The sequence below is a fragment of the Linepithema humile genome, chromosome 3, assembly GCF_040581485.1.
Source record: "Linepithema humile isolate Giens D197 chromosome 3, Lhum_UNIL_v1.0, whole genome shotgun sequence".
NCBI classification, from domain to species: Eukaryota; Metazoa; Arthropoda; class Insecta; order Hymenoptera; family Formicidae; genus Linepithema; species Linepithema humile.
This window is the reverse complement of record NC_090130.1, coordinates 1119500-1141271: the sequence shown is the minus strand read 5'-3', so window position 1 is coordinate 1141271 and position 21772 is coordinate 1119500. Positions and strand designations below refer to the sequence as shown.

At 26.1% G+C, this 21772-nt stretch overlaps 2 protein-coding genes and 1 long non-coding RNA gene across 4 annotated transcripts; all 3 read right to left on the bottom strand.

Moving 5' to 3' along the window:
* Window positions 1-459: 459 nt before the first annotated feature.
* On the bottom strand, window positions 460-11819 carry LOC136998735 (putative gustatory receptor 28b). The gene is made up of 17 exons (XM_067351839.1): window positions 11109-11819; window positions 10742-11004; window positions 10477-10632; window positions 10052-10295; window positions 9911-9979; window positions 9745-9834; window positions 7873-9455; window positions 7052-7632; window positions 6921-6989; window positions 6759-6848; window positions 5331-6495; window positions 4825-5093; window positions 4361-4516; window positions 3957-4206; window positions 3822-3890; window positions 3659-3748; window positions 460-3269 (listed from the first exon to the last, which is right to left on the bottom strand). The coding sequence occupies exons 11-17, from the start codon at window positions 5613-5615 to the stop codon at window positions 3207-3209; spliced, it is 1182 nt and encodes a 393-aa protein (XP_067207940.1). The 5' UTR covers window positions 5616-6495; window positions 6759-6848; window positions 6921-6989; window positions 7052-7632; window positions 7873-9455; window positions 9745-9834; window positions 9911-9979; window positions 10052-10295; window positions 10477-10632; window positions 10742-11004; window positions 11109-11819; the 3' UTR covers window positions 460-3206.
* An 896-nt stretch (window positions 11820-12715) lies between these two features.
* Window positions 12716-13889, bottom strand: LOC105678269 (uncharacterized). 2 transcript variants are annotated; one of them, XR_010889282.1, is made up of 3 exons: window positions 13601-13889; window positions 12904-13494; window positions 12716-12835 (listed from the first exon to the last, which is right to left on the bottom strand). It is a non-coding gene; the product is annotated as an uncharacterized lncRNA (long non-coding RNA). The 2 variants fall into 2 exon arrangements; XR_010889281.1 differs by having other exon boundaries at window positions 12904-13889.
* Window positions 13890-18271: 4382 nt separating this feature from the next.
* On the bottom strand, window positions 18272-21678 carry LOC136998734 (uncharacterized). The gene is made up of 7 exons (XM_067351838.1): window positions 20988-21678; window positions 20613-20884; window positions 20353-20508; window positions 19913-20156; window positions 19774-19842; window positions 19609-19698; window positions 18272-19013 (listed from the first exon to the last, which is right to left on the bottom strand). Exons 1-7 carry the CDS (start codon window positions 21249-21251, stop codon window positions 18918-18920), a joined length of 1191 nt encoding a protein of 396 aa, XP_067207939.1. The 5' UTR covers window positions 21252-21678; the 3' UTR covers window positions 18272-18917.
* Window positions 21679-21772: the final 94 nt, after the last annotated feature.

Genomic DNA, 21772 nt, shown 5'->3' with positions numbered 1-21772 from the left:
CCAATAGACATCGCATATGTTCGTTTACTTTCTCAAATCTGGTACCTACATACCTATATATGCCAAAGAATGTTTTAAAAATAATACTTTAAATGGCAAAATCAATTAATTTTTAAATAATTTGTATGATTAATTTTAAATAAAATATACAAAAATAGAAAGTATGCAGATAATATATTGATAAGAATAGTACACATAGAATACAAATATGCGTTATTAAATGTACATATAAATGTATATTTCAGATATTATACACAATAGATGCTAAACACAAAAAGTAAATAAATAGTAAATCCACAAACGCATTGACATGAATGTTATAATTGAATATGTGAGATAAATACAATTCCCAAGAATCAATTTTTTTATCCCTAATCCACCATATCATGTCATAGCAGTTTAGGACAAGGCTATACACAATCCACCCGATTACCATTCGTTTCGACCAGACATGCATCTTTTGATACATCTTTGGTGTGCCCAGTTTTTCCAAAGTATCATTCACAACAGCAAGCTTATTTATACACATCTCGAAATTCTACAATATGTAATATTACGCGATAATTTTATATACACATATAAAGTATGTTTTTAAAATGTAAAATATATCTGTGTAAACATTTTTTTACAAAACTTAAAGAATATTATTTCAATTTAAAAAAAAGTATGTTTCATGCAAAGTTACTATATTTGATATTGAAGTATAAAATTGAGTTAAATTACACATATGCGCTCGCTCGCGCGCGAAGCACACAGCATGTATACTTATGTATCCGTACGCATACACACATAGTTGTATGTATGTTTTCATATATAAAACACATTATCTATACCTTTTGATAATATAGACTCATAATCACTGACGTAATCGTAGTAAGAACGTTTATCATCAAAACAATTTTATTAGTGATAGACCAAAATATTACGTCCATTGTAAAAAAGGTCAGCGAATAGTAAAACAGACAGCCATAAGCGATCCAGATTGTCAAAGTATACGCAGTGCTTAAATATTTAATCCATTGAATCTTTGACTTTGATTGTTTTGTAGGATAAACGCCTAAGCCCATAAAAAAGCGTGCAACTAAAAGCGGACGCACAGCCTGTTGGATTGTGAACGTCATGGCTATCACTACTATAAATTAGTACTAAGTATCTGCTCAAATTAATTTGCCAGAGGTAGTAAAATTGTATTGAGTCGCAAATGTTTTCTTACCGCAATACATATTCATTGCTTTTACTTATATAACAGAAATCGATTCTTTTAGTGATAAGTGAGAGAAATAATTTATACTTTAATATTGAATACTATGAATTATTGTAACGGCATTATATTAATTTATTCCGGGCGTGTTTTATTTTTAACAAAAATTATATTTTAAATTGTTTTGTGTTTTAATATTGTTCTATACATGTATGTTTTATGACCCTCCATACGCCATAATTTTTTACGCCATAATTTATTGTGGTAGTTAAGACTATTCTTCAAAAAACAGTTGCATTTTTGTTGTACCACCATTTTGCATCGTAACAATTTATAGCAACACTGTACACGATCCTACCGATTATCATTTGTATTGTTCATATATGCATTTTTCGATACATCTTAGGAATGCCTAGCTCTTTGAAAGTGTTATCTACAACGACAAGGTCTTTTATGCATATCTGAAATTTCTAAAATAATATGAAATTTAAATATAAAATGCATCTATAATGTAAAATATAAGTGTATTAAAATATTTGAAAATTTTTAATAATATTCTTTGAGCTGAAAAATGTGTTACATAATATTATTATATTAAAAAGTGATAAAAAATCTAATTTATATATAGTATATGTAGGTATATTAACGCGTGCAATAAATGTACATGCTATGTGGAATATATAATACTCAAAATATTATTGTACCTTTTGATGATAAAAACTCATAGTCGCGGACGTAAACATAATAAAAATATTAAAATCAATTAAAATCAATAGGAGCGTAAAATTTCAATTATTTACATAAAACATCTTGTAAATGATGTAAACAATTTAATGAATATATCTTAATCTTCGCACGACTAACCAGCATTATGGCTCTTTACGCTCCTATTGATTTTAATTGATTTTAATAATCTACTGAGCCTTATATATTATTTAATTATAAAAATATTAATTTCTAAAGCAAGTAATGCATAGAAATACGGAATTAATACTTTCAATAAAAAAACTGTTATTATATAGTAAAGGACTTCTACTGCTAGCTGTAAGCGAATAAAACTGCCAAGCAATATAAAATATTTAAGTATATAATCCATTGACTTTTCGGTTTTGATTGTTTTATAGAATAGAAACCAAAACCGATAATACAACACGTAATTAGAAAAGAAGACGCAAGACTTCTTGAATAGTAGACGCCATGAGTATTACTGCAAGCTAATACTGTATCTGTTTAAATTAATTTTTTCAGATGCATCGCAATTACGTTGATTTGCAAATGTTTCTTCTAATAACGATGATGTTGCTGCACTTATCTATATTAAAAAGATCGCTCTGTTGCGTAATGAACGAAAAAGATAATTTGTCATTGAATTGTCTTAAATGCTATGAATATCAATAAAATCTATTATTAACTTATTTTATGCACGTTTTTTTTTTGTAACAAACATATTTAATGTTAATTTTATAAAAATTGTTTTGTTTGATCTTTGTCAATCTTTTGTTAGTATTATAATGCAATAATACTTTGCGTGTATATTAAAATTAACAAGTAATAACATGACAAATAATATTTGTAATAATATTATTCTTCAATTTCAACTGTGATAATGTAATAATATAATTGCAAGAGAGAAGAAACCGAAGAAAGGGTACATTTCAATTTACGAAGATATAAAGCTTTATATACATTAATTTTCTTATACTGGTTTTTGACAAAAAACTTTTATTGTTTAAAAAATTGTTGTAACGTGTGTTATTAATATAAAACATAAATTACATACTCATAAAAGTTATAATAAATCTTCTTTGTAGTAAACATTTTTATTGCTTTAATATAATATTAAAAATTATTTACATAAAATTTGTGTGTAACAGCAAAATATAAAATTATATTTTTTGTGAATGTTGTAAAATCGTTATAATTGTAATCTTGATGCATTATTCAATGTTACGTTCGCTAAAATGTTAGTTTTGTTTTTTCTTTTTGACCATAAATTGTCAAACACTTATGTTGGATAGATGTTAAACTGCGTTAAAATTATTATAAATGTTACAACCGTCGTGCACAACTGGAACAAAAAGTAGTTACATTTCAATGAGAAAAAAATAGATTTTTATGTATTATATAATAAAATATAAAATTAAGAAATAAAAAAATGAAAAATTAGAAGCTGCTGTATGACATGTTACGAAAAAACGTAGTAGTACAATATCTAGTCAATGTCTAGTTCTTCAAGGATAAATAAGATTAATAAAGATTTTGTAATCTTTTTGCATATTAAATTATAATATCTTGCTTTACATAAACATCTGCGCTTTTCTGATTTTGATTTTTGTGGTAATAATTATTTTAATAATAAAAATAATTTTGTAAGTAAAAAATTCCTGATTTCCAATAATTTATTCTACAAAATACAGATAAAAATAAAGTATTTTAAGAAGTAATGTAAAAATAAACCTTTCGAAGATACTCATTGCCAAAATAGAAAAGACCCATTCCGCTAAATTTCAATGGATTTTGCATTGCTTGCAAAATAAAGTGATAAGTCTGCAAAGAAATAACCATTTTTTTAATTTTAGATAGTTTATTTCAACTCTTTTGTGACTAAAATACTTTTTACCTCTTTCCAAACGTTCGCATATTCAATAGTATCTGTCATTTTATAAATTAGTTTATTAATCATGTTAGCCTAAAATTTAAAATTTATTAATATTGATATATGTTGTTTGATTTAATTATGTTTGGATAATCTTACCTTAATTCTAACATTTTCACATGTGTAATTTATACCATAAAGTCTCACTATAAATACAAAGACCCAGCAGGCGACACCAATCCAATTGTACAATGATATTTGCAGTCGATGTTCATTTAACCACATAATGCACAAAACATGACACTGTGATGTTAAATATATAACATAAGATGTCATTTCCAAAGTCAACTGTATTCCGAACATCACGTTCAAGTCACGAGCAATACGACATAATTCTAAATAAAGATGCCTACCGAAAAACATATTCTGTTACTAAATAATATAAAAATTGTAAGAATTTAAAACATTTGATTTCCACAATTTACGTTTTAATATTTTCAGAAAAATTTTATTGCTAGATTAGCACCAAGAAATAATCTTCCTGAATGTGTATGCCAATTTACATTAAAATCCATAATGTTCGCTTGTAATTATTAATATGCAAGGAATATTGGTGCACGATTGCAGGTTTCTTCCATCTACATCTTAGCTCATGTTCCTCTTTCTTCAATAGACTTTGCAAATGTTCGTTCACTTTGTCAAATCTGGAGCCGATATACCTGTGTTGCACAAACAATGCATTAGAAATTATAAAATCTACATTAAAATTTTTGATTACAATAATCTAATTGTTAAATAACTCTATTGGAACTGTATGAATTATAAAATAGTATATCATTATTTTTCTAAAATATTTTTCTTAATATTTGCTAAACATGTTAGTTATTTTGATAATGAATACATTTTTTGCAGCTATTTACATTATGTCATAGATATAAAAACATATATATATACATCATACTGAAACAAATGTAACTTACGTTAATTTGACAAAAATATAATTAAGTACTATTAGTACTATACAAACCATAAGATAGAGATGAATAATAAATCCATGAACGTATTGAGGTGATGACAATGATTCAATAAGTTACATACAAGAAATTCCCAAGAAGTATTATCAGTTAGATGCACCCACCACATCATATCGTAAGAATTTATAAGAAGACTACATACAATCCAGCAAATTATCATTCGTTTCGACCACATATTTATTTCCCGGTACATTTTTGAAGTGCCGAGTTCTTCCAAAGTATCATCCACAGCAGCAAGTTTCTTCAGACATATATCAAATCTCTTTAAAAAAAAAAAATATAAATAACGATTTATATTACATATATACATATATATAAAATAAGATTTTGTATTTTTTTATACCGCGCCACCCAAAGTTAAATTTGTAGTACCAATTTTTTCCCTTAAAGGAGAACAACTTTTATCTAATTGTAAATATTTTTTTCAAAAAAAAAGCTTTTTTCATGATTTTTTGAAGTGAATATAATTGTATGTTAAAATAATAATTTAATTTTGTACCTTTCTATAACAAAGATTCATTATCACAGAAGTACATGTAGTAAGGATGTTAATTCCCATAACGACTAAAGTAAGAGTAGAATATAATATGTTATATGTAAAAGTGATCATCGCATAGTAAAGAAAATAGCCATAAACAGACCAGAATGTCAAAGAATATGGAATATTTAAATATGCAATCCACCGAAGTTTTTGATCTGCAATAGGATAGAAACCTAAACCCACAATAAAGCACGTAATAAAAAAAGGTCGCAAGACATGTTGGATAGTGAGCGCCATAATCATCACTGATCATAAACTAATACTGAATGTATAGACATTCAGCATTCAAACTCATTTCCTAAGCACATAACTTTTGCGCCAATTCACGATAACAGATCTTTATAATCGTAATATGTGTTTTCTTTTGCAACACTTGCGCATATTAAAAAAATCGATTTGCATTAATAAACCGGAGAAATTATTTCTTATTGAATTTTACATATTGCGAATCATTAAAACGATGCCGTTAATATATTTTTTGCGTGCGCGCGTGTATGTACGGAGGGTGATATTTGTAATATACAGTATATGTATAAAGGTTTACACAGTAATTTCCTTTTTTTATCTTTAACGGAAAGAGCAATAAATTATATTTGACGTGAGATCATATAACATACAAATAGAATTAAAAATACTTATTATTATAAAATATGTATATCAGTAATCTAGCTGGTTATACAAATTGATATTATAGAGTTTTTTAATATTTAATACAATAAAATATAATTTTTATTAGTATAACGTTACTAAAATTATAATACATGTTGTTATTGCGTTAGATCATAATCACATTAATGTTTTATTATAATGTTATTTATTTAAAAACATTGTAGAAGAATAAGAGATAGGAAAGTGAGTAACAAAAAAGGAAATTTATAAGAAACGTATTACACGTATGTTTATATTTTTTATACTTACACTTATTATACTTATTGTATAAAATACATTCTTATTTTAATAATTTTAACATTTTTATGCGTGATACTTGCTAAAAAGCGCTTATAATACTTTAGCTATTGTTTTCTATTGTTAGCAGATTCTTTTTCGAATCTATGTAATCTTCTAATGTCCACTTGGACATCTGCACTAAAATCATCACAAGTGTTGAAACTCTTGTAAAAAACTGAAAAGAAATAAGGAAATTAAATTTTTGCACAAATCAAAGATATTAATTTAAAATAAGTCAAAATATTTTAATTTAATATTTTTGTTTACTAATTAATTTTTTTATTACTTCATAGAACATAAAGATATATATATATATATGTATAAATAGATAAATTTAAGATAATCCATGAGAAACGCAATGAAAAAATATACAATGGCTTATAATTTGTAATATAATGTAAAAAATGAGAAATATAAAAATCTAATAAAGAAACTAACTTTTTGCAGAAAACTGTTACCGAGATAGAAGAGACCCAGTCCAGTGAATTTTAATGGTCGATGTATTAATTGTAATGTAAACTGATGAAGCTACATACTCAAAACTGTTTATTTAAATTTAAATAAATTACTTTAATTATTACTTAAAATTAAAACACTTACCTCATCATGTACATCATTATATCGAAGAGGATCTGATAATTGAGGAATTATTTTTTTCACTTCGTTAGCCTAAAACCAATAATTTATCATTAATAAATATATTTATTTATTAATAATTAATTAACAATTACCTTTGCACTGATATTTTTGCAAATGTAATTTAATCCAAACAGCCTAATCACATATAAAAAAATCCAGAATAGAAAATCAATCCAACCGAGAGGCGTAATCATGAAACGACCTTGTGTTTTTACATTAATAAAAAAATAAGTAAGTATTGTTGTTAAATATGTTAAATGCGATAGCATTTCTAAAGTGATTTGTGTTCCAAATATTGCATTTAATTGGCGAGCGATTCGACACAATTCTAGATGAAGATGCCTATCGAAAAATAGAATTCGTTAATAAGATTATAGGCAAATACGTTGAAAAAAAAGAAACATTTATATTTTAATAAATTAAATCTTAAGTAAATTTTAAATGTACTTTTATTAATTAATTTTATTAATTAATCATACATATATTCAAATAAGTAATTTGTGTACCGATTTACATTGAGGTCCACAGCACGCACTTGTAATTGTCAGTATGCGTAATATATAGACGAGTAATCGGTACAATTTTCTTCCATGTGTATCTTAATCCATGATTCTCTGTCACCAGTAAACATCTCATAAGCTCGTTTACTTTGTCAAATCTAGTGCCAATGTACCTGCGTTGCAACGCAAAAATGATTACATAAATAATTTTAAAATATGCGAATAAAAAATTCGAAAATAATTAAATAATTAAAACTTGTATAAATTTCTTATATGTATTATTTAAATCGTTTATAATAAATTTTTAATTTTTTAATTTTACTAATTGTGCACATACATATATGTATGTTTATGTTAAAGCGATTGATAAAAAGATGAAATTTATTTAAATACTTTGCTTTTAATATACTAACCACAGGAAAGTCACAAATAATAAATCCACAAATATGTTGACGTTAGAATAGTGATTCGTAATGTAAGGTATACTTATAGATCGCCAATCCTTTATCGTGTTCAACCACCATATCATGTCACACATATTTCCACTGTGGCTACACACTAACCAACCAATTATTATTCCTTTTGAATATACGTATAGCTTGTGATATATTTTTGGAGTACCTAACTCTTCCAACGTATTGTCTACAACTTCAAGTCTTTTCATTAATGCCCGAAATTTCTGAAAAATATTTAATAATAATACAAAATATTTGTCTCTTTTTATAATTTAAAATTTTTATTCTATACAAAAACTACTTTCAACAAATACTTCTTATAATATAAAAATCTTTACATTTTAATCACTTATAAGAGTAATGGATAAATTATTTCATATACCTTGTCTTGATATATACTCAAAATAATAAATACAACGGTGGTGAAAACACCAATTTCGAGACTGAAGAAACTAATAGTATAAAGAAACCATTTTTCTGCTTTAAACACGGTTATTACATAATAAAACAAGTAGCTATAAGCGATCCACACTGTCAAATTATATAGGATACTTAAATAAGGTTTCTGTGGGTTGTAGACACCTAAACCGAGAATAGAACAAGTTAGGAGCAAAGGATATATAGCCTGTTCTATGGTAGTTGCCATAGTCGATACTTTTGCGATTCTTACCGCAAACTGATATCGCGTGGCTATTCGCACGACACATTCATCAACACGATAAAATAATGCACAATTAGTTTAATACATTAGCGCCCTTCTTTTCATTTCTTTATAAACATAATAACAGATCGATGTCGTCGGGCAATATTAGCGTGAATAATTTGTAAACAGTTTTTAGCTTACAAACAGCTATCAGTAAAAATATTTAAATTGATATTAAAATTCTTTAGTAAATAAAGACAAAATTATATAATACTCTTGATGAATAAAAAACTAGATTTAAAAACTTTTTTTCTGAAAAGTAACGCATGTAGATTTATTTCGTTAATAAAAATGCTTTGCACGTTATAAATTAATTAGAATTTATGAATAATAAAAAGATTTTTATTTAAAATAATTGCGTATTAGTAAATCAGGTAAATTAATATAATTAAAATTTAAATTTTTTATATAAAATCTATATTTTTACTATAATCCTATATTGATTAAAAAGTAGAATGGTTAAATCTTTTTTGTTAAAAACTTCTTAAGATTATTTGCATTTTATTATAATAGCATATAATTATAAAATAACTTCTTAGCATATAATTCAAAATAACTTGTAAAGCATTTGTTACTATAAATTATAAGAACTCTTATATTTTATAACACTTTATTTTCCCAAACAGTAACCACAGTTTTTCGAAATTATTATCATATTAGCATTTTGTAAGAATCACTAAAATAAATTACTTAATCAAGATTACAATATGTATATGTTTTCAACTTTTCTCTGCCAGAGCGCTTACAAATCTGAATCTCCGATTGACATCTTTTTCATGATTACATCAGCAAAAAATTGCGCAAGAATGATAATTAATGTTAGAATTCTCATGCTAAACTGGAAAAAATTATTAATTATTTATTATACAATATAAATATAAATATGCATTTATTCATATAAAAACAGCATCTTACTTTAACATATTATAAAATATAAACTAGGAATTAAAAAATGTTATGTAACATTTAATATATAAAAAAAACATAATAATAATCATTTCGTAATAAAGTCAAAGTTTAAAAAACTACTACAAAAACTTTATACTTTGATTAATAGTCTTTAAAATCTTTAATTTTATTCAAAATGATAAAAATAGAATAATTTAAAATCTAATGCAAATAGGAACCTTTCGAAGAAACTCATTGCCGAAATACAAGAGACCAATTCGGTTGAACTTCAAGGAATATCGCATTGTTTGTAACGTAAATTGATGAATCTGTATGTACATAATTATTCCTAAATTTTGAATAATTTGTTTTAATTATGTTTTGTATTTCAAAAATATTTTTTACCTCTTTTGAAATATCATTGTATCGAAGAATATCTACCAGTTGATGAATTATTTTGTCAATATTGTTGGCCTACAAAAAATTAAAAATTATAAAAATTTGATACTACTGATATAATATACTTTCGATGTTTATATTTCTTACCTTAAATGTGACATTCTCACATATATAATTTACACCGCAAAGTCTTACTAAAAATATGAAAGTCCAGCAGACAGCTCGAAACTGAATAAAAAATAATTGTCGATATTTATTTATTACCATTAAGCATAAGAAAAAACACATTATTGGTAGATGAAAAAGATAATATATTATTTCGGAAAACAGTTGCATTCTAAATATCATGTGCAAATCGCGAGCGATACGACATAGTTCCAAATGAAGATGCCTGTCGAAAAACATATTTTATTATTAGAAAACACAAAAATTATAATAATTTACGATCTTTAATTTTCATAATAACTTATTTTTTATTTTTTATTTTAAAGTGTTATTGTATTATTTTATATGTATCATTAAATTAGCTCTAAATCAAAAATTAATCAAAATATATGCGTGTGCCAATTTACATTGAAGTCCATATTGTTCGCTTGTAATTATTAATATGTAAAGAATATTTATGCACAATTACAGATTTTTTCCATGTGCATCTCAACTCATGTTCCATTTCTTCTAACAAGCTTTGCATATGTTCGCTTACTTTATCAAATCTGCTACCAATATATCTGCATTTAAAAAATATATAATTTATTATATAAAAATATATAATTATATGTTTGCTAACTTATTAAAAATGTATACATAATTATTATTATTAAATACTCTTATACACACCGCAGAAACAATACAAACAATAAATCTATGATCGCGTTGATATGATGATAATTGTATGTTATATTATATGTAAGAATATCCCAAGAATCATTCAGATACCACTGTAATATTATATCGCAAATATATACGGTAAAAATATATATAATCCACCAAATTATCACTCGTTTTGACTGCATAAACATTTTCCGATACATTTTTGGAGTGCCAAGTTCTTCTAAAGTATCATCCACTTTAGCAAGTTTTTTCATAAGTATTTCAAACCTCTAAAACAATGCCAATTAAAAATATTCATATAAAATATTAATATATATATATATATATATATATATATATATATATATATATATAATGCAAATATTTTTTATACCTTTTGATGATAAAGGTTAAAAATTGCGGATGTAAACGTAATAAAGATGCCCCCTGTAAGAGCTGGAATCATTCTTAGGTTGTTGATTAACACTGTGTAAAACAAATAGCTATAAACAAACCAGACTGTCAAAAAATATAAGACACATAAATATCCAATCCATTGATTTTTTGGTTTTGATTGTTTAATGGGGTAAAAACGTAAACCCACAATAAAAGATAGAATGAAAAGAGGTCTAAAGGCTTGTTGAATAGTGATCACCATAACAATTACTATCTCAAACTAGTATAGACTGATACTTTTATAAATTTACTTGAGGAGCGCATAATAATTGGATTAATTCATAGTAATAATGGAATTTTAATGAGTTTTGTAATTGGCCTCACTTATGCATATTAAAAAAATCGATTTGCTTGACAAACAAAGAAAATGATTAATCAGTGAACCTGTTATGTTATAATTTATGAAGATAATGCTGTTAATTTATTTCTTATACATTTAGATAGCTAATACATTCCATGTTATTTTTATCATTATAAGACACACAAGCTCGTGCTACACGCGCCATTGATTCTCTTAATTACAAAGAAATAAAATATGTACAACTGTCAAAAACTTCACAATGACAGCCGCTCACGATATAAACTGCACCGAAAAAATCAAACAGCATCGCGGAAAAACGATAACATTGAACTTCGATACTATCGAGATATCAGATAACAGGCCTTTTTTTAAAGTGGATTGTTCTGTACAACGCAGAAAACAAAAAGAGGGAATTGTAGAAAAAAAGAAATAAAAATAATTTTATTGATATAAAATTTATTACGCCTAAAATAGATATGTGTACTACATTTTTTTGTTAAGAATTTATTAAGATTATTTGCATTTTATTATAATAGCATATAATTATAAAATAACTTTTTAGCATATAATTCAAAATAACTTGTAAAGCATTTGTTGCCAAAAATTATAAGAATTCTTATATTTCATAACACTATATTTTTTTTAAAACAATAAACACAGTTTTTATAAATTATTATATTAGCATTATGTGTGTATCTACGAATTATTAAAATAAATTATTTAATCAGAATTACAATATATGTTTTCAACTTCTCTCTGCCAGAGCGCTTACAAATCTGAATCTTCGATTGACATCATTTCCATAATTACTGCGGCATAAATTTGCGCAAGAATGATAATACTTGTTAAAATCGTTATGGTAAACTGGAAAAATTTATCAATTATCTATTATTCAGTACAAAGACAGCACCTTATTTAAACATATTATAAAATATGAATTAAAAATTAAAAAATGCTTTATAACATATAATACATAAAAAAACATAGTAATATTCATTTGGTAATAAAGTCCAAGTTTAAAAAACTACTACAAAAACTTTATACTTTGTTTAATAGTCCTTAAAGTCTATAATTTTATTTAAAATGTGATAAAAATAGAATAATTTAAAATCTAATGCAAATAGGAACCTTTCGAAAAAACTTATTGCCAAAATAGAAGAGACCAATTCCATTGAACCTCAAGGAATATCGCATTGTTTGTAACGTAAATTGATGAATCTGTATGTAAATAATCATTTCTAAGCTTTAATTTTTTTTTTTTAATTATGTTTTGGTAGTGTAAAAATATTTTTTACCTCTTTTGAAACGTCATTATATCGAAGAATATCTACCAATTGATGAATTATTTTGTCAATATTGTTGGCCTACAAAACATCATAAAATTTGATATTACTGATATAATACATATACTTTTGATGTTTATATTTCTTACCTTAAATGTGACAGTTTCGCATATATAATTTACACTGCAAAATCTTACTAAAAATATGAAAGTCCAGCAGAGAACTCGAAACTGAATAGAAAAAAATTCTCGATATTTAATTATTATCATTACACATAAGAAAAAACACATTAGTGGTAGATGAGTAACATAAAATATCACTTCAGAAGTAAGTTGCATTCCAAATATCATATGTAAATTGCGAGATATATGACATAATTCCAAATGAAGATGCCTGTCGAAAAACATATTTTTATTATTAAAAATCACGGATTAAACGGGATATTATAATAATTTACGATCTTTAATTCTTATAATAACTAATTTTTGAATTTCAAAAATAATACATTTATATCATTATTTATATCATTATTAGATTAGCTCTAAATCAATAATCTATTAAAATATATGCATGTGCCAATTTACATTGAAGTCCATATTGTTCGCTTGTAATTATTAATATGTAAAGAATATTTATGCACAATTACAGATTTTTTCCATGTACATCTCAATCCATGTTCCATTTTTTCTAACAAGCTTTGCATATGTTCGCTTACTTTATCAAATCTGCTACCAATATATCTGTATTTAAAAAACATAACTAATTTATAAAAATATATAATTATATGTTTGGTAACTTATCAAACGTGTATAAATAATTACTATTATTAAATACTTTTATACTCACCGTAGAAACAATATAAACAACAAATCTATGAATGCGTTGATATGATGATAATAATATGTTATATTAAATGTAATAATATCCCAAGGAAACATCATATCATTCATATACCACTGTAATATTATTTCACAAATAAATACGGTAAAAATATATATAATCCAATAAATTATCACTCGTTTTGACTGCATATACATTTTCCGATACATTTTTGGAGTGCCAAGTTCTTCTAAAGTATCATCCACTTTAGCAAGTCTTTTCATAAGTATTTCAAATCTCTAAAATAATGCCAATTAAATACATTTATAACGTGTATATATATATATATATATATATATATATAATGCAAGTATTATTATACCTTTTGATGATAAAGACTAAAAATTGCGGATGTAAACGTAGTAAAGATGCCTCCTGCAAAATTTGGAGCCGTTTCTAGATTGTCGATTAGCACGTTGTAAAACAAATAGCTATAAGCAAACCAGACTGCCAAAAAATATAGAACATATAAATATCCAATCCATTGATTTTTTGGTTTTGATTGTTTAATGGGGTATATACGTAAACCCACAATAAAACACAGAATAAAAAGAGGTCTAAAGGCCTGTTGAATAGTGATCACCATAACAATTACTATCTCAAACTAGTATGGACTGATACTCTTATAAATTTACTTGAGGAGCGCGTAGTAATTGAATTAATTCATAGTGGTAATAGAATTGTAATGAGTTTTGTAATTAGCCGCACTTATGCATATTAAAAAAATTGATTTTCTTAACAAACAAAGAAAATAATTAATCAGTTAATCTGTTATGTTATAATTTATAAAGATAATGCTGTTAATTTATTTTTTATATATTTAGATAGCTAATACACATTCCATGTTGTTTTTATCATTATAAGACACACAAGCGCGTGCTACACGCGCCATTGATTCTCTTAATTACAAGGAAATTAAATATGTACCACTGTCAAAAACTTTACAATGACAGCCGCTCACGATATAAACTGCATCGAAAAAATCAAACAACATCGCGGAAAAATGATAACATTGAACTTCGATACTATCGAAATATCAGATAACAGGCCTTTTTTAAAAGTGGATTGTTCTGTACAACGCAGAAAACGAAAAGGGAAAATTGTAGAAAAAAAGAAATAAAAATAATTTTATTGATATAAAATTTATTACGCCTAAAATAGATATGTGTACATTTTTTTGTCAAGAATTTCTTAAGATTATTTGCATTTTATTATAATAGCATATAATTATAAAATAACTTTTTAGCATATAATACAAAATAACTTGTAAAGCATTTATTACTAAAAATTATAAGAATTCTTATATTTCATAGCGCTATATTTTTCAAAAGACAGTGTTAAACAGAGTTTTTATAAATTATTATCATATTAGAGTTGTCCAAGAATTATTAAAATAAATTACTTAATCAGGATTACAATATGTATATCTTTACAACTTCTCTCTGCCAGAGCGCTTACAAATTTGAAGTTACGATTGGCATCTATGTCCTGAACATTGCAGCAAAAATTTGCGCAAGAATGATAATAAATGTTAGCATCGTCATGATAAACTGGAAAAAATTATTAATTATCTGTTATTTAGTATGATATAAAAACAGTATCTTAATTAAACATATTATAAAATGAAAACTAAGAATTAAAAAATGCCAGTATAATATATAATATATAAAAAAACATAAACAAAAACATAACTTTGTAATAATCGTTTGGTAATAAAGTCTAAGTTTAAAAAACTACTACAAAAATTTTATAATTTGATTAATAGTTTTTAAACTCTATAATTTTATTTAAAATGTGATAAAAATAGAATAATTTAAAATCTAATGCAAATAGGAACCTTTCGAAGAAACTTATTGCCAAAATAGAAGAGACCAATTCCATTGAACCTCAAGGAATATCGCATTATTTGTAACGTAAATTGATGAATCTGTATGTAAATAATCATTGCTAAGTTTTAAATAATTTATTTTAATTATGTTTTGGTACTGTAAAAATATTTTTTACCTCTTTTGAAACGTCATTGTATCGAAGAATATCTACCAATTGATGAATTATTTTGTCAATATTGTTGGCCTACAAAACATAAAAATTTGATACTACTGATATAATATACTTTTGATGTTTATATTTCTTACCTTAAATGTGACATTCTCACATATATAATTTACACTGTAAAGTCTTACTAAAAATATGAAAGTCCAGCAGATAGTATGAAACTGTTCGGAAAGTAATTCTCGATTTTTATTTATTACCATTAAACATAAGAAAAAACACATTAGTGGTAGATGAGTAACATAAAATATCATTTCAGAAGTAAGTTGCATTCTAAATATCATATGCAAATTGCGAGCGATACGACATAATTCCAAATGAAGATGCCTGTCGAAAAATATATTTTGTTATTAGAAAACACGGAAATTATAATAATTTATAATTTTTAATTTTTATAACTTATTTTTGAATTTTTTTTAAAGTACTATGTATCATTGTATCATTTTATATGTATCATTATTAAATTTGCTCTAAATCAATAATCAATCAAAATATATGCGTGTGCCAATTTACATTGAAGTCCATACTATTCGCTTGTAATTATTAATATGTAAAGAATATCTATGCACAATTACAGATTTTTTCCATGTACATCTCAACTCATGGTCCATTTTTTCTAACAAGCTTTGCATATGCTCGTTTACTTTATCAAATCTGCTACCAATATATCTGTATTTAAAAAATATGTATTTTATAATAATAAATAATTATATATGTTAATATATATATGTATAATTATGTGTGCTAACTTACTAAATGTGTATAAATAATTACTATTAATAAATATTCCCATACACACCGTAGAAATAATACAAATAATAAATCTATGATTGCGTTGATAAAATGATAATAGCATGTTATATTGTATATAACAAAATTCCAGGAAGCATTATTCATATACCACTGTAATGTCATATCGTAAATATTTAAGATAAGAATATATATAATCCACCAAATTATCACTTGTTTTGACTGCATATACATTTTTCGATACATTTTTGGAGTGCCAAGTTCTTCCAAAGTATCATCCACTTTAGCAAGTTTTTTCATAAGTATTTCAAATCTCTAAAACAATGCCAATTAAATACATTTATAACGTGTATATATATATATATATATACCCAGTCAACAAAATGTTAGCAGCCTGCTGGCAGTTTGCAAGCAGATTCGCTCAGAATTTGGCAGCAAATACGGTGCCATCTGTGTCCGCCTTAAGCTCGTGTTCTGTCGGTAGAATCTGTCGACATAGATTGACAGCAGATTGGCGGCAGAAAACGAGCAGATTCTGCGCAGTGTAATTTGGTGTCAGATTGTCGGCAGAAATCGAACAGAATCTGCCGTCACAATATAAATGGAATAACGGCATTTAAGTGCTTTATTACAATTTTACATTTCTTGTTTCGTTTATTAAAAGTAGTAAATGAGGTATGCAAAGTATATATGTAATATATATTTGCTTTATTCGGACAAAAAAAATACTTATGTTTTAATAAATTTATTAGGCAAAATCTCGAAATCACAGCAATATCGGGTCAACTCGCAGCGCATTTTCAATTTAAAAAATCAGTTTAATATTCTGAATCTCTTATGGGGATTGTATCAGACTATTGTATTAAACTGATAAGTTTCATTAAGCCACTGGCCACACTTTATATGCACTGTAGATGAAATTTCAGTACGAGTTTATATATGAAGAAATACGTTGCAAAGCGGCAAACAACATCAAATTGCACTGCGCAGATTTTGCTCGATTTCTGCCGCCAATCTGACATCAAAGTGCATTATACAGATCCTGCTCGATTTCTGCCGTCAATCTGATATCAAACTGCGTTGCGCAGGTCCTGCTCGGCTTCTGCCGCTAATCTGCTGTAATAATTCCGAGCAAATCCTACTCGGTTTCTGCTACTGATCTGCTGTCAAATTATGTCAGCAGATTTTGTAACATTTCTGCTGACATTCTGCTATCATCATTTGATGTAACAGGTTTTGTATACAATCTGCAGTCTTTCTGCTGACAGAAATTTGTAGCAGACGTTTGGCAATATCTGTTCGAACAGACTTTGCTGACTGGGTATATATACATATATATGCAATGCAAGTATTATTATACCTTTTGGTGATAAAGACTGAAAATTGCGGATGTAAACGTAGTAAAGATGCCCCCTATAAGACTTAGAATTTCTATTTTGTTGATTAGTCTGTAGTAAAACAAATAGCTATAAACAATCCAAACTGTCAAAAAATATAAGACACATAAATATTCAATCCATTGATTTTTAGGTTTTGATTGTTTAATACGGTCAAAACGTAAACCCACAATAAAACACAGAAAAAAAAGAGGTCTAAAGGCCTGTTGAATAGTGGTCATCATAACAGTTACTATCTCAAACTAGTATAGACTGTTACTTCTATAAATTTACTTGAGAAGCGCGTGGTAATTGGATTGATTCATAGTGGTAATGGAATTGTAATGAGTTTTGTTAACCGCACTTATGCATATTAACAAAATCGACTTGCTTAACAAACAAAGAAAATGATTAATCAGTGAATCTGTTATGTTATAATTTATGAAGATAATACTGTTAATTTATGTTTTATATATTTAGATAGTTAATACATTTAATGTTGTTTTTATCATTACAAGACAAACAAGCGCGTGCTACACGCGCCATTGATTCTCTTAATTACAAAGAAATAAAATATGTACAACTGTCAAAAACTTCACAATGACAGCCGCTCGCGATATAAACTGCACCGAAAAAATCAAACAGCATCGCGGAAAAACGATAACATTGAACTTCGATACTATCGAGATATCAGATAACAGGCCTTTTTTAAAAGTGGATTGTACAACGCAGAAAACAAAAAGAGGGAATTGTAGAAAAAAAAAAAAATAAAAATAATTTTATTGATATAAAATTTATTACGCCTAAAATAGATATGTGTACTACATTTTTTTGTTAAGAATTTATTAAGATTATTTGCATTTTATTATAATAGCATATAATTATAAAATAACTTTTTAGCATATAATTCAAAATAACTTGTAAAGCATTTGTTACCAAAAATTATAAGAATTCTTATATTTCATAACACTATATTTTTTTTAAAACAATAAACACAGTTTTTATAAATTATTATAATAGCATTATGTGTGTATCTACGAATTATTAAAATAAATTATTTAATCAGAATTACAATATATGTTTTCAACTTCTCTCTGCCAGAGCGCTTACAAATCTGAATCTTCAATTGACATCACTTCCATAATTAGTTTAGCACAAAATTGCGCAAGAATGATAATACTTGTTAGAATCGTCATGGTAAACTGGAAAAAATTATCAATTATTTATTATTCAGTACAAAAACAACACCTTATTTAAACATATTGTTGCACTCGCGACAATCACTCGCGAATGCGCTCACGCAAGAAATAATAAACTCAATTTGAGTATAACAAACTTTAATGAACTCAACGATAACACAATTTGAACCGTAACAACAAAACTTTCGTTTATAATTAAGAAAACCGTCTCACCTCCGAAACGCGTCTTCACGGCACCGAGGACCAAGCGTAACTGTCACTTGACACTTTATTTACAAATTACTAAGCAACGCTTCACAACTTATTTACAAATTACTAAGCGACGCTTCTCAATGCCAACTCGCAGCCCACACGTCACAATCGACGATTTCCCGCGGCGCGAGCGCAACAATATTATAAAATATAAACTAAAATTTAAAAAATGCTTTATAACATATAATACATAAAAAAAACATAGTAATAATCATTTGGTAATAAAGTTCAAGTTTAAAAAATTACTACAAAAACTTGATACTTTGATAAATAGTCTTTAAAATCTATAATTTTATTTAAAATGTGATAAAAATAGAATAATTTAAAATTTAATGCAAATAGAAACCTTTCGAAGAAACTCATTGCCGAAATACAAGAGACCAATTCGGTTGAACTTCAAGGAATATCGCATTGTTTGTAACGTAAATTGATGAATCTGTATGTAAATAATCATTGCTAAGCTTTAATTTTTTTTTTAATTATGTTTTGGTAGTGTAAAAATACTTTTTACCTCTTTTGAAACGTCATTGTATCGAAGAATATCTACCAATTGATGAATTATTTTGTCAATATTGTTGGCCTACAAAACATCATAAAAATTTGATATTACTGATATAATACATATACTTTTGTTGTTTAGATTTTTTTACCTTAAATGTGACAGTCTCGCATATATAATTTACACTGCAAAATCTTACTAAAAATATGAAAGTCCAGCAGAGAACTCGAAACTGAATAGAAAAGAATTCTCGATATTTAATTATTATCATTACACATAAAAAAAAACACATTATTGGTAGATAAGTAATATAAAATATCACTTCAGAAGTAAGTTGCATTCCAAATATCATATTTAAATTGCGAGAGATATGACATAATTCCAAATGAAGATGCCTGTCGAAAAATATATTTTTATTATTAGAAATCGCAGATTAAAAATCAACGGATATTATAATAATTTACGATCTTTAATTCTTATAATAACTAATTTTTAAATTTAAAAAATAATACATTTATATCATTATTTATATCATTATTAGATTAGCTCTAAATCAATAATCTATCAAAATATATGCATGTGCCAATTTACATTGAAGTCCATATTGTTCGCTTGTAATTATTAATATGTAAAGAATATTTATGCACAATTACAGATTTTTTCCATGTACATCTCAACTCATGGTCCATTTTTTCTAACAAGCTTTGCATATGTTCGCTTACTTTATCAAATCTGCTACCAATATATCTGTATTTAAAAAATAACTAATTTATAAAAATATATAATTATATGTTTGGTAACTTATGAAACGTGTATAAATAATTACTATTATTAAATACTTTTATACTCACCGTAGAAACAATATAAACAACAAATCTATGAATGCGTTGATATGATGATAATAGTATGTTATATTAAATGTAATAATATCCCAAGGAAACATCATATCATTCATATACCACTGTAATATTATTTCGCAAATAAATACGGTAAGAATATATATAATCCAACAAATTATCACTCGTTTTGACTGCATATACATTTTCCGATACATTTTTGGAGTGCCAAGTTCTTCTAAAGTATCATCCACTTTAGCAAGTCTTTTTATAAGTATTTCAAATCTCTAAAATAATGCCAATTAAATACATTTATAACGTGTATATGTATATATATATATATATATATATATATATATTGATATATATATAATGCAAGTATTATTATACCTTTTGATGATAAAGACTAAAAATTGCGGATGTAAACGTAATAAAGATGCCTCCTGTAAAACCTGGAGCCGTTTCTAGATTGTCGATTAGCACGTTGTAAAACAAATAGCTATAAGCAAACCAGACTGTCAAAAAATATAGAACATATAAATATCCAATCCATTGATTTTTTGGTTTTGATTGTTTAATGGGGTATATACGTAAACCCACAATAAAACACAGAATAAAAAGAGGTCTAAAGGCCTGTTGAATAGTGATCATCATAACAATTACTATCTTAAACTAGTATGGACTGATACTTCTATAAATTCACTTGAGGAGCGCGTGATAATTGGATTGACTCATAGTGGTAATGGAATTGTAATGAGTTTTGTTAGTCGCACTTATGCATATTAACAAAATCGACTTGCTTGACAAACAAAGAAAATGATTAATCAGTAAATCTGTTATGTTATAATTTATGAAGATAATACTGTTAATTTATGTTTTATATATTTAGATAGTTAATACATTTAATGTTGTTTTTATCATTACAAGACAAACAAGCGCGTGCTACACGCGCCATTGATTCTCTTAATTACAAAGAAATAAAATATGTACAACTGTCAAAAACTTCACAATGACAGCCGCTCACGGTATAACGATATAACGATATCACGATATAAACTGCACCGAAAAAATCAAACAGCATCGCGAAAAAACGATAACGATGAACTTCGATACTATTGAGACATCAGATAACAGGCATTTTTTAAAAGTGGACTGTTCTATACAACGCAGAAAAC